Source organism: Vipera ursinii (assembly GCF_947247035.1).
Source record: "Vipera ursinii genome assembly, chromosome: 12".
In the NCBI taxonomy this organism is placed as follows: domain Eukaryota; kingdom Metazoa; phylum Chordata; class Lepidosauria; order Squamata; family Viperidae; genus Vipera; species Vipera ursinii.
The window spans coordinates 2,939,901-2,953,433 of record NC_139525.1 but is presented as its reverse complement, the minus strand read 5'-3'; the positions used below and the strand labels follow the sequence as shown (position 1 = coordinate 2,953,433).

The 13,533-nt window shown below is 46.2% G+C and overlaps 1 protein-coding gene across 1 annotated transcript in view; it reads right to left on the bottom strand.

The window, feature by feature from the left end:
• The window catches only part of AFF2 (ALF transcription elongation factor 2), a 178,206-nt gene extending 166,005 nt beyond the window's left edge, over window positions 1-12,201 (bottom strand). Inside the window, exon 1 of the mRNA XM_083371765.1 lies at window positions 12,097-12,201. Within this exon, the coding sequence (XP_083227891.1) occupies window positions 12,097-12,143 (47 nt within the window). The 5' untranslated portion in view covers window positions 12,144-12,201. The remainder of the gene's footprint in view (window positions 1-12,096) is intronic.
• Window positions 12,202-13,533: the final 1,332 nt, after the last annotated feature.

Sequence of the window (13,533 nt, the reverse complement as noted above, 5' to 3'; positions counted from 1 at the left end):
AACCTAAAACCTCAAGTGAGCATCAGCCCGCATCGTCTCGCCTTCATCCGGAAGATCAAAGCTGGTCAATCAAACCCCCCCAAGCAGCTCTGCAATCAGGGAGGTGAACCCCAGAAGTTTGCAGAGTCAGCTGCAAGTCAATTAGGTATCTAAAATGGTGAATGAGTGCAAAGGGTGGTGCTCAATCACCGTGTGGTCCCATGGTGCTGCGAGAAAAAAAAATCACCAGGAAGGATGACGTGTAGAAGCCGTTGAGTTCCCAGTTTAAATTGAGATTTGAAGCAATTGGTCCACTGCCTAAGGTAAGCCACTCCTCCAGGCTTCAGCATGGGGCCAGGGATACTAGCCTACTGTGGCATGCTATCTGTCAGGCCCCAAGATCCAAGCAAGACATCTGGAATTACTTCTGAGTACTACCCTTTATTGTTCCTCCCCCTGTAGAGACAAATCTTGCCAAACTAATACCCTGAGAACTTCTAGGGAGGAGCCTTCTTAAACCTCTTCTCCCAACAAGGCAGACTTTCCCTCCCTCCTGGGAATCCAGACTGCATTCCACCACACAAGTCACAATGGAAAGAAATTTGCAATGGGATCATCTTTCACCTCGATTTTCCATGAAACCTGCAAAAATGGGTAACAATTCAAATATATGATCCAGCCAAGATGGCTACTAACAGTCCAGGTTGGGCATGCTATGGAGGCCCACCAACATTTGTCACAACCATGAAAAACTGGTGTCTACCTTGTTTTTGTCCCTAGACAGCAAAAATTCCAGCAAGTACTGGAACGCATAACGCCAGACATGTCGTTAGAAGGCAAAACCACAAAACTGCTTCTCACTTATGCAGTAGAATTCATTGGAGAAAGCAATTATGTTTTGGAAGAGTTAGTGGTAAAAGGAAAACCTGGCCATCAAAGAACATGGTGGCTGGACACCATCCCAGTTGACAGCAGCCAAAGCATAGAACAACTCAAGTAGTGCAAGTTCGAAAGATGTGGAGAGACCTGGCCCATAAAATCACCAAGGGTCAGCCACAACTGAACGGATAACATCAGCATCACCTTGTCTCAACAGAAAGCCAACTGACAAATCCTGCTGGCCTTATCTCTTCTTAGGAGTGAAGTCAGGATTGTATCATCCATGAAACTGGCTCCTCGACAAGTTGGCCGTTGTCAGTTCTTGCAACTTCGACCTGATCTACTCACCCTTCACTTATGTTGTGCAGCCACTTAAGCCAGACCATTTACTAAGAGACAAGCAGCAGATTTTATGGTGCCACATCTGTCCGATCACTTTAAAGATTTTATGGGTCACACGTCGCTAAACCTCTCTGCAGCAATTCTGCAGGTCTTTGTTAACCCCAGCGAAACAATTCCCTCTCAAGTGACAAGGACAGAACTGTTTGACACTTTGGGTTCCAAAAAACACTTGCCTATCCCCTTTGGGGCAACCCACCCCCCAATGAATGTTGTTTTTATTTTTATTTTGAAATCCGTTGTCTTCTCCACCATAGTTCAAAGGACAAAACACAAGTGATCTGCAACAGCCAGAAGAGAAATACGGGACCACATAAAAAATCTTGGTAGCTCATCTCTCCCTACGTGTGCAAAAATAGCTTTCCCAACCTAACTGATTGCCACATTTCAGGTAAAACCATTTTAAATAGCCCCCAAAAGGAGCATGCACCCTTTCCTTTACATCACCCCAAAGAGCAAGAGATGAGGGAGGAACTCAGGTAAGATCTATCAGAAGCCATCAGTCGCCTGAACACCGGATATTATGAAGTTAAACCCAAACTAAGGTGCTAAAGAACGAGCTGGAGAATAAATGCCCCACTAAATTTCTCGGAATATCATGATGTTATCTGACAGTATTCTGCATCCTTCTAGCTGGCTGGGGGGAAAACTCCCGTTGCTTAGTGTGATGCATTGACACAGCTATTGTGGTTTGCAAGTCCTCCTCCTCCTCCTCCTCCTCCTCCTCCTCCTCCTCTTCTTCCTCCTCTTCTTCCTTTTTTCCTGCCTTTTTTAATATAACAAGCAATGAGTGAAAGAGAGAGGGAAGGAGGGAGGGAGGGAGACACCAAAGTCACCTATGGCATCTTCTAATGGCCATGGAATTGCAACTATTTTTTTTAAAAAAAAATGTTTTTATTACCTCTGTGTCTATGCCATTTCAGCCATATGGCTTAGCACTGTGGCTTAATCCAATAAACGATGGTGAAGCAAATGAGATGTCAGTGCAATACGTGAACCCTTGATCTCCTTGTCGCAAGCCAACATTTTTTTAACAGGTAAGGAGGAAAAAACAAACAAATCTGGAATCTCCTGCGAAGCAAGATCTAAAATCTGCTAATGTTCCCTTTGCTCCTTAGAATCAGACTAGAAAAAGAGTGAAGGTTTCTGGGTCCCTTTAGCTCAACAAGGCCAGTGAAACAATTCACAGGATTATACCTTTTGCAAATGCCATCTGTTCTCACTTAGTACGGTTAAGCAAAAGACAGGATTTGACAGGATATATATATATAAAGGTTCCTCTGCACTTGCGTGCTAGTCGTTTCCGACTCTAGGGGCCGGTGCTCATCTCCGTTTCAAAGCCGAAGAGCCAGCGCTTGTCCGAGGACGTCTCCGTGGTCATGTGGCCAGCATGACTAGACCCCAAAGGCGCACGGAACGCTGTTACCTTCCCACCGGAGTGGTCCCTATTTTTCTACTTGCATTTTTACGTGCTTTCGAACTGCTAGGTTGGCAGAAGCTGGGACGAGTAACAGGCGTTCACTCTGTTACACGGCACTCGGGATTCGACCCGCCAAACTGCCAACCTTCTGATCGACAAGCTCAGCGTCCTAACCCACTGAGCCACCGCGTCCCTTTCCTTGGCTTCTTACATATTTGCAAACAAGAATAAAGAAAGAAAATAAGAACACGGACAGCTTCCCAAACTTGAAAAAAGACTCCAGGGAGAAGGTCCTTTTTTTTTAGATGCTTCCTGGGGACTTTATAGAAATATGGAAGCCAGAGAAAATACCACTGCTCCTTTAGTACTCCAGTAGGGAAGTATATATGCTGTGTGCAGAAGTCGCAGGTATTCAGATTTGAAACCTGTCCAGAATCCAAAACTTAATAGTCAAGATATTCCTATTTATGAAGCGTACATGGGAGGGAAGGAGCTGAGGTCACTTTGTGCAGTCCAGAGAACTTGGGTACCTCTCCTTGAAGTCTGACTGCAGACCATGCTGATTGTGGCTTATGGAAATTATAGCTCCAAATATCTGGGAAGCAAAGGTGGATTCCCTCCTCCGTCTTAGGGAAAAAGCTTCATTGAAGTTTCATTGGGCTGTGAATTACTCAGCTGACCAACATCCATACATATCTCAGTTCGGGTTTGCAGCTTTGTTAAAAGTTGGCCAAAGAAGACTTCTAATCCTTGCTGCTAAGACACTTGCTTCTTTTGCCCTGCTCTCTTTCTCCCCCTTCTTCATGTCATCCTTTTATCCCTAAGACATCTCTATTAGTCTGCCAACAATAAGGGTCAGACAGCCTGTGGCCAAGAGACACCAGAGCAATTTCAACAAGTGATTAGTAAGCACCATTCACCAGTTGTCCTTTCAGAGAAGAAGCTTTTTTTGTGTTTCTGTTTTCATCTATTCCTCCAGGCTTCCGTCTGGCCATTGTAGCACACTGAAACTGCAGCTATTTTTAAATAAATATTTGCTTAAGCTAACCAAAACTCATAACATACAGAAGTTCTAATACTTTACACCCACACACCATGAAGCCCTGAAGCCGGGAGGAGTTTGTCAACTCCATCAAAGAGAGGTCCGTTAGTGCCACAAGGGCAGGTCTTCATGGTGGAGACCAGTGGTTAGATGGAACAAAGCAGGAAGCCCATAAGAGAGGAGACAAGGATTATGGGTCTAAAGAAGCAAAAGAAAAGGGCGAACTCCCCAAAGGAGGGGAGGCTTCAGCCAACAAACACCATGATGTCTTCTATCAAAGCTGATTGAATCAACCTCAGGGGAAAGATGAGAACTGAGGCAGAAGATACTTAGATTCTATTATAGCAGTATCCCCCAATTTGGTGAATATACCTTTCAAGGTACATGGCAGGGGTAGGCAACCTCAGCTCTTTTATGACTCGTGGACTTCATCTCCCAGAATTCCTAAGCCAGCCATGCTGGCTCAGGAATTCTGGGAGTTGAAGTCCACGAGTCATAAAAGAGCCAAGGTTGCCTACCGCTGGTATATGGCAACCGCCTTTCTCAGCTAATACATTTGAATGCAGAAAATTATAATTCTGGGTTAAAGCTGAGGCTGTCCACATTATGAATCAAAATCGTGGGTCATCCAGAATAATCTTGCCCAATCGGGGTAACTTCCAGGCAAATGGACTTCATCTCCCACAATGCTTAGCAAGTAGCCTGCAGAATATTAGGGGTTGCAGTCCAACAACATCTGGAGGGCTAGATTACCCACGGTAATCTAGTCCTGGGTCTTCTCCTTGGCTCCGCTTCAACATGCCGAGACTGTGATGCAAACCATGTGAATTTCTACTAGCAGCAAATACTTGGTGCATGACAGCACACTTCTTACTCTGCTTCCATAGCCCTGTTAATTTCTGTGGGGAATTGCAGGCCCATAATTCAGCCAATAGCTATAAAAAAATCATCCAGAATAAGCCTCCCCAAAAGCATATTCTCTCTACCTACGTGCAGGCACACCACTCGATAGTTCAATCTTTTGCAAGGGGCCTCAGGGATTTCTTTATTTTTAAGAATTGCAACCTCCTCCAATTACTTATTAGCAAAACATTTCAGCTGTTGCTGCCCCCACTTTTGCCATTTCAATGCATCAAGATCTCCTGTCTACAAAAGATGGAGATCCAGTTCTGGTTCAACATTCTTTGCCATCCTAGGAAGAATGTAATAAATTACAGTAGAATCTCTCCCCCCCTCCACACACACACTTCTCTTCCTGCCTGCCCCACCCCTAGTCCTGCAACCAAACCATTTTATTTTATTTAATTAACTTAGTTTCAATTGCTTATTTGGACAGATCTTAATTCATTAACTACATACCATGAGTCTGGTAAGTCTTTCTTTCTTTCTTTCTTTCTTTCTTTCTTTCTTTCTTTCTTTCTTTCTTTCTTTCTTTCTTTCTTTCTTTCTTTCTCTTATCTTCCTTCCTTCCTTCTTTCTTTCTTTCTTTCTTTCTTTCTTTCTTTCTTTCTTTCTTTCTTTTTCTCTCTCTTATCCTCCTTCCTTCCTTCCTTCCTTCCTTCCTTCCTTCCTTCCTTCCTTCCTTCCTTCCTTCCTTCTTTTTTTCTTTTATCCTCATCAAAATAAATCCAAAAGAAACTGCAGTTCTTCAATCATAATTTGGGGGCGGGCGGGGAATAATCTGTCAAATAAATTAAGCTCTGAAATATAAACTCAAACTTTCGGTGACTTCCACGTGCCTTGTGTGACAACTGCGCACTTCCCTTTACTTTCTCCTTCCAGAACCAAAGGGGTAGATTTGGCTATGCCCCCATAGGTACCAGTTAATTATTGCTAAATAATTTACTAAAATGACCAAATAAAATAAAACATATTATCAACAAAGCACCTAATGCAATCTTTTGTAGATGTAGGTTCATGATCACAGTCTGATCAAGACTTTGGAGCAAGTAAGGAAAATTGGAGAATGGGAATATTCTATGGATGGGCTATGACTGGATGAGGTCCACAGATGGATTTTCCTGCTCCTGGTTCAGGAAATCTGTTTGGCTCCCAATCCCTGTGCAGAAAGGAATCTAACTTTGGACAATGATCTGGTCTGCACTCTATAGACCCTCCCCCCAGCCAACCCCTTGTCCTTTTTATTTACCAACGCATTTGGTGAGTTTAAGCTCCTTCTATAAATGCTTATTTTCTCAGTTTGATGTAATTGGTCTACTGTTGGTGCCCTATGTAAATCAAGTTCTTTTAAAATCGTGCCTCCCAAAACAAGAAGAAACAAAAAAAGGCTAGCTTTTAAGAGAAGGACTCACTTCATTTTAACATTAGGAAGAGAGTGGTTTCTTGCCTGCCTTTTTTTTTTGCTCCTTAATTGAAAGCCAGCAGTTGGGAATTCTGGGAGTTGAAGTTCAGGCTTTCACCAACAGCTGTGCTTCATCTTCTTGTCTCCTAAAGCATCATTAAATTCTCCAGCACTGACCCACTTTTCCCAGAAGGCCTGTCAAATTGCATCAGTCTTACTCCCAAGGAATCTGTCCAGGATTGCACAGTAACCTATTAGATGGCATTCCGTACCACAGCGGTGTAAGAGAAGTCCACCATAACAATATACTACTAACAAGGAATTGTGTTCCGAAGGAGATAATTTCTTTATCCAAGGTCCATCGCTCCAAGTCCTGTTTAAGCTCAAATATGATGTTCTAGCGTTTCTTTTCCTTTATGCTTCAGCACCATTTTTATCACCAAAGTTTGGATGAGCATCCAAAGATAAAGAAGGGGTTTAAGATAGAGAATTTGCAGGATAATTGATTTCTCTCTTGATGGATGCTTAGATTTTAGGACATCCTAAAGTTACACCCCCATAATTTCTTACATAGCTGTCACAGGAGGCAAAGGTGAAGGAGTTCCTGCAGATTTTACTCCATTAGTTGTTGCCAACTATAGGGGCTGTGCTCATCTTAGTTTCAAGGCCATTGAGCCAGTGCTGGCAAAGACATTTCCACAGTCCTGTGGCCAGCATGATGTCATGGAGCGCTGTTACCTTCCCATCGAAGTGGTACCTATTTATCTACTCGCATGCTTTTGAACTGCTAGGTAGGAAGGAGGTGGAGCGAGGACAGGAGCTCACCCCATCACGTGGAGCTCGAACCACTTAACCACAGCGCTGCCCCATTGTCATAGGAGGGCAAGAGGGAAAATGACATCGTTGGGAGGGATGAGGCCATTGTCCAAGTGATGCTAGCAATGTCATTTGCACCTTTGGGGTGAAGGTCTCATGACTCACCCAGCGATCCTGTGGCTTCTACTGAATGCTTTCACCGATAGCATTTCCAAAGGAAATTGAGCGGCTGTTGTGCGGAATGGAAATCAGAGTGATCTGATATGAGATGGGTAGCAAATAAATTTCATAGCAAATGAAATAAACAAATGACAGAATGACAGAGTTGGGAGGGACATTGGAGGTCTTCTAGTCCACCCCCCTGCTCAGGCTGTATACCCTTTATTCTTCTGGACAATGGCTGTCTAACCTTCAAATCTTCCAGCAATGAATGGAGAGAGAGAGAGAGAGAGAGAGAGAGAGAGAGAGAGAGAGAGAGAGAGAGAGAGAGAGAGAGACAGAGAGAGAGAATTTGGAAAAGCATCAGTCTTCCGTATGAAAGCACAGAATAAAGTAGACCATGGTTCAAATTAGCCAAGGTTTTCTAGGAGGCATAGAAACCAACCAACTCAACCCTACTTACCCCACAGAGTTGTAAGCACAAACTGAAAGTTGTGGAGAAAACATGTGTGCACTGAGGACCTTTACTGCTCCCTAAAATGACATTCCTTACAATATCTGGATCCCTTGCACTTTCCTCTGCTTCTTCTGATTAAACCCTTTCCAAAACTGATCTTATTTATACAGCTCTTCCTCGGCCTTCCCAAAAATCTTAAATCTGCAACCCCAGTCTACAACACGCCTTAAAATCTCATAAGCACCTTGGAGCAGAGATCAGTTGTGTGTCAACCTCATCAGGCTACATTATACAACTGAGGGGTGATAATGGCCAAAATGGATATCACATTAATGGAGGACCTTGGGCTCCCCTGAAGCCACCTAGAGCCCTGGGCAGATCCTGCTCCCCGAAGGCTTGTCCTGACTCAGAAGGCTGGCTTGAGACGAAGACAGGCGGCTGTGTGTATTCAAACTGAGCTTTGGAGTTGGGGAAATTGGTGCCACCCCTGCACGAGCTGATCTGAACATCAAAGTCAACTTTTCCTCACACTCTTGTTCAGGAGCCTCTGTTTGCCACCCAGTGAATTCAGGGTGGTCTTTTTCAGGAACCTGAACAAAACAACAATGGAGGTTTCTTCTGCAACTGGCAACGGAGCCATCAATCTTGCAAGCGCTGACTTTCTGTTCCCCGAGCTGGTTATATTTAGAAAGGACTATCTGCATATTCTGCTTTTCAGAGCGTGACACAAGATGCGGTCCTTCCTACCGATCCAGCAACGAAGCAAATCCAAGCCCCAGCTCTCTGCCCCAAACAATCCCAGCTCTCGCCCAAATAGACCTTCCTGGAAACTTAAAACGATCCTTTCCTCTCCCAGAGTCCACAGGTCTCTGGATGTACCACCAAAATTGAGGCCTGGCTATTGCGTCAATCTTCCTCAAGAGTTTTCAACCCATCAACCTATGTTGTTGTTTGAGGTACGGTCTTGGTGCAGGTAGCCCTTGACTTACAACTCTTCATTTAGCGACCGTTCAAAGTTACGACAGCCCTGACAAAAAGGTAACTTAGGAGCAGTGGTGGGATTCTAATCCTTGAACATCTGGGTGGATGTTCTCTGCGTGGATGCAGGCCTGGGCCTCTGAGGCCTAGATTGTACTTCCGGAAGTGACATCCACGCACTTCTGGTGGGCCATTCTAGGCCTGAGAGACCTCCTCCAGGCCTCTGAGGCCTAGAACGGACTTCCAGAAGCAGCATGAGTTCAGCCGGTTCTCGGAACTCAACAAAATTTAGCTACCAGTTCTACCGAACCGTTGTGAACCAGCTGAATCCCACCACTGCTTATGACCATTTTCCACACTTATGACTGTTGCAGCATCCCCATGGTCACATGATCAAAATTCAGATCCTGGGCAACGGACTCGTATTTATGACATGTCCCGGGGGTCACGTGATTCCCCTTTTGCGACCTTCTGACAAGCGAAGTCAAGGTTGTAAAATGGGGCAAAAGTCACTTAGCAAGGGTCTCATTTAGCAACAGCAATTTTGGGCTAATCAATTGCCATCGTAAGTTGAGGACTAGTTGTATTCTAACAATGGACAAAAGACAGTTTCCAGAGCTTCCCCGTGGCACTAATTAGATTGCAAAAGTCCGAAATCTCTCTGATGCTAAAGCTTTGGGTGCTATTTTACTGAGAATGCAGCCCCATTTATACATAGGGAAAAGTTTTCTGGATGTCAGCGGGACGCCTTGCAATGAAGCTGGGAAGGCTTCAAAAGCCGCACTGCAGGGCAAAAGACTTCCTCCTAGACATGAAATTGTACCATAAGCTGGTTTGGTCAGGATACTTAAGTGGAGACGTGGAGTCACCATCACCAATAAGCTTAAATCTTCTTCAACCTCTGAGGCCTTCATGCGCAGGTCCATATGGCTTGGTCAGGAAGATATGCAAGAGGTTGGCTGTCCTCATCTTCTGAGGATGTTTTTTTTTTAAGCTTCCCAGTCTAACCAGCTATAATTTCCAGATGGTTTTCCACCAAAGGACGTACCTGCTGAACTTTTCCCAAATTAACCAAGGTCATCTAGATGCCCTCGCTTAGCCAACGCACAACATGGCTGCAAAGTCCAGTCTCCAAAAATGGATTACCCACCAGGCTGGGGTAGGCTAGGCCACCAACCCAGTCCGATTCAATCTGAGGACTTTTTGTCTCTCACCGCAACCCAGAAAACCCAGAATTGAGGATTTCTTTAGTCCGTGCTGGGAAACAGACCCAAGCAGAAGGATAAATTCTTCAACACCCCCCAACCTTTCCTCCCGAAGATTAAATGCCACCGAGGAAAGCAAACAATATCTGGCCAGATAATCTGAAGCCTCATAAGCACCTTCGGCCATCTCTGAAATCAAAGGCTAGGCGAGACCATCTCTTCCCCCCCACCACACAAAACACCTTTTGAACATTCACCATCTGATCAGTTACAAAAAATACCCGCGTCAGACTCGATAAACAAGGGAACATGCTTTGCTTTTCAGATGACACCTCCACGCACGGTTGTAACAGCTTCTATTAAATTAATGATGTTACCCACACCATAAATTAGGCAAATTGTATGCAAATACTGTTTGAGTAGCAATACAGCGGTTATCAGCTGTCTGCGAAAATAAATTAGTTTGGCAGGGTAAAGATACTGTGGAGCGGCATATTTAATTGAGTGCTAATTTTATTGTGATTATTACTTTTAAGTAACAACAGCGTGGTTATTAAGCAACATAATGTGATGGGTTTACACAGAACTGATAAAAAACTATTCCTCAAACCCACTGCGCTGGCAGGAAGATTCCGATATGGAGTAATTTATGGTTTCCATAAATGGCTGGCTTTTATTTTTTTTTAGGTGCTGTGAAAAATAAACTACAATAAAATAAATACAACTTGACACATTTTAGGGAATTCCCAGCCAGGCAGCTACAGCGTGTTTGGCAAAATGTCAGGAGCAGCTTTACCGGCAAAGGTGTTCCTTTCTCTCTCTCTCTCTTTTTTTAAAAGGTGATGATTGTGACTCACAATTCATAACAACTCCACAAATCAGCAAAACACCTAAGCCAACACCTTCCAGGCATTTGCAAAGCGGACCTGCCAAAATACCCGCTTCTTTTAATTCCCTCCTTCCTTTTTAAGTTTGTGAACAATCTGCAGCCTCGTTGGAAGGGACACAGTCTGGATCCCATTTTATAATTATTATTTATTATCCGTCTCGTGATTATTTCCCCCAGTCTCCAGGAAAAACACAAATTACGACACACTTGTTCGCTTGGCAAACTCCAACATCAAGCAAGCCCAAATACTGGCAAAGATCGTTCCAAATTATTTCCCAGGCATCCAAGCATCCCTGTTTCCCCCCCCCCCCCCGAGTTCAAAACTGTTTTTTGCAAAATAATAATAATAATAATAATAATAATAATAATAATGATAATAATAATGATAATAATAATGATAATAATAATAATAATAATAATGATAATAATAATAATAATAATAATAATAATAATAATAATAATAATAATAATAATAATAATTAATAATAATAATAATATTTTTAAAAAAAATAAAATAAAAATAAAATAAAAATCGGCGTCTCCACGCACGGAATCCGACCAACCTGAGGTCTTGAAATATCTGGGCATAACTTAAGCTCAGCTATTTGCGAGGTGGGGCGCGCGGGCTGTAGGAAAAGAAGTTCCCCATTTTTGCAAAAAACACATTTCTCTTCTCCCCTCCCCCCCCAAAAGCTCACAACATTTTTCAACTCTCTGTATTTTCAAGACTTTTTTTTTTTTTTAGTTGAAAAGAAGGGCGTTTCGGAGCGGGGAACCGGATGGAAAGATGGGATCCCGCAGACCGCTTTTTTTGGTTTTTTTTTTTTTTTGCACCGGGGCCGCATTTTTGCAAAAGCAACCTGCGGGAAATGCAAAGGGTCGGGGGGTGGGGGGTGGAGGGGAGGGGTTGTCTCCCGGGGATCCGTTCCTCTTCATTTCGGGAAGGGAGGGGCACGTCGACCTGCTCCAACTTGGGTTCAAGGGCGCAGCAGCGGCGGATGGGCATAGGATGGAGAGGAGGGGAGGGGGGGGGGGTCAGTGTGTGTGTGTGTGTGTGTGTGTGTGTGTGTGTGTTGGGAGGGGAGGAAAAGTCCCTAAACACCCCTCCCCCCTCCTTTCTCCAGGGAACGCCGCCCGCTTCCCAAGAAGACCGCTGGGAACTTGGAACATCCCGCGAAAGGAGACCCCCGTGCGCGCCACGACGCGCGGCTCGGCTCGGCTCGGCACGGCTCGGCACGGCTCGGCCCGGGCTGTTGCTGCTGCTGCCGCCGCCTGGGAGAGTTTTCTTTCTCGGCCAAGCCGACGCGAAATCAAAGAGAGCCCGACAGAAAGAAAGAGGGAGACGGCTGGGGCGTGGGGGGTGGAGGAATGATAGATGCAACAAAGGCTTCTCAAATCTGGCTTTGGAAAGACCTAGAGGGGGGGGGCTTTATCCCCCTCCCCTTCCAATTCCTACACCCCCCCACCCTCTTCCAAAGCAGACCCCAGGGGGCATGCTGCGCATCCTGCCGGCGCTGGCACCCCGACCCATCCTCCCCTGCTTCCCTCGCGGCCGGCGTGGGGCTACCTACCACTGCGGTTCCAGATCCCAGTCCCTGAAAAAGTCGAATAGATCCATCGCGGGCGACCGCCGAGCCAGGCGCCGCCCCCGCTTCTCCTCCGCCGGGCTAGGCGAAGGCTCCGGGGCAGGGCTGCAGCGGCGGCGGCGAGGAGGAGGAAGAGGAGGAGGAGGAGGAGGCAGGGGCGGGGGGCGAGGAAGGCATGGGGCAGGCAGGCAGGCAGGCAGGCAGGCAAGCGAGCCGGGCTGCCTCTGCGCCCAGCCGCCGCGCCGCGCCGCGAGAGGACTGGCCGGCGGTGGGAGGGGAGAGCGAGAAGGCGGTCGCCGCCGCCGCCGCCGCCTGCTCGGGGAGCGGGGCTGCCTCCTGCCGCCTGGCTGGCTGGCTGGGGAAGCTGAAGCCACCGCTCAGCTGAAGGGGAGGAGCCAGGAGGAGGAGGAGGAGGAAAAAGGAGGAGGGGCAGGGGCGCGTTCCCACGTAGGGAAGACACGCGTCTGCAGCCTGGTCGTCGGGCTCCGCCCCGCTCTCGGCCGAGGGGCGGCGCCAGGGAGCAGCGTAGCTCTCCAGGGTTCTTCTGCCCGCCCCCTCCCCACCCCACGCTTTTCTGCCCGAAGGAAACAAAAGCCGCGTCGTCTGAACTGCTTCTCAAGCAGTCCAGAGGAAGGGAGGAACTCGCTTCCCGCGCGAGCTGACCCTTCCCCAAGGCCGGCTTCTTCCAAGAGGACAAAAACACAGCTACCCTCCTTGCTAGATATTGGGGTGTGTGTGTGTGTGTGTTTGTGGTCTCCCTGGGGTCTGAGAATGTGGGAGCTGAAGTCCTCCTCTCCCCTCCCCCGTTTGGGGACGACTGGTTGGCAAGGTAGGAAAGCTCTTCCTGGGGGAGAAAGTCTTCTTGGGCCCCCATTCCGAGGACCTGGGCAAGTGCTTGTGTTGTGTGAATGCAGCGTTGGGTCGTCCAGCTTAGGTGTCTCAAACTGACCGTCGTTACCTGAGTTGGGATGAAATATTAATGTACAGATTGAGTAGTGGTTCCATCCACACCTTACCCAAAGCCAAGGTGAAACCAGGGTCTGTTATAGCAGACAGAGTTTTTCTCAAAAGATAGGCTGAGTGACCCGACCAATTCCTCTATTTCATAGAGAAACTGCTCTCATTTGAATCCAACACTCAGAGAAATTCTCAACCACCTGGTTAGTTACAGGTTCAGAACTGAGAACGGCTAAAGATAAATACGGATTTGGCTGGTTAGGTATCCGAGGCTCTTAAGAAACCAGCGTTTTGTTCCGATGGAAATTTAATTCAACAAACATTGCAGACGCTTTGCTTACTGGCTTATTTATCAGCTATGGGAGGGGTGGGAAAAGCTTTGATCCACTGCTTTATCTATTTGTTTGTTTTTCTTTTCTTTTCTTTTCTTGCCTGGAATCAGATCCAGACATTTCTTCTTCGTGA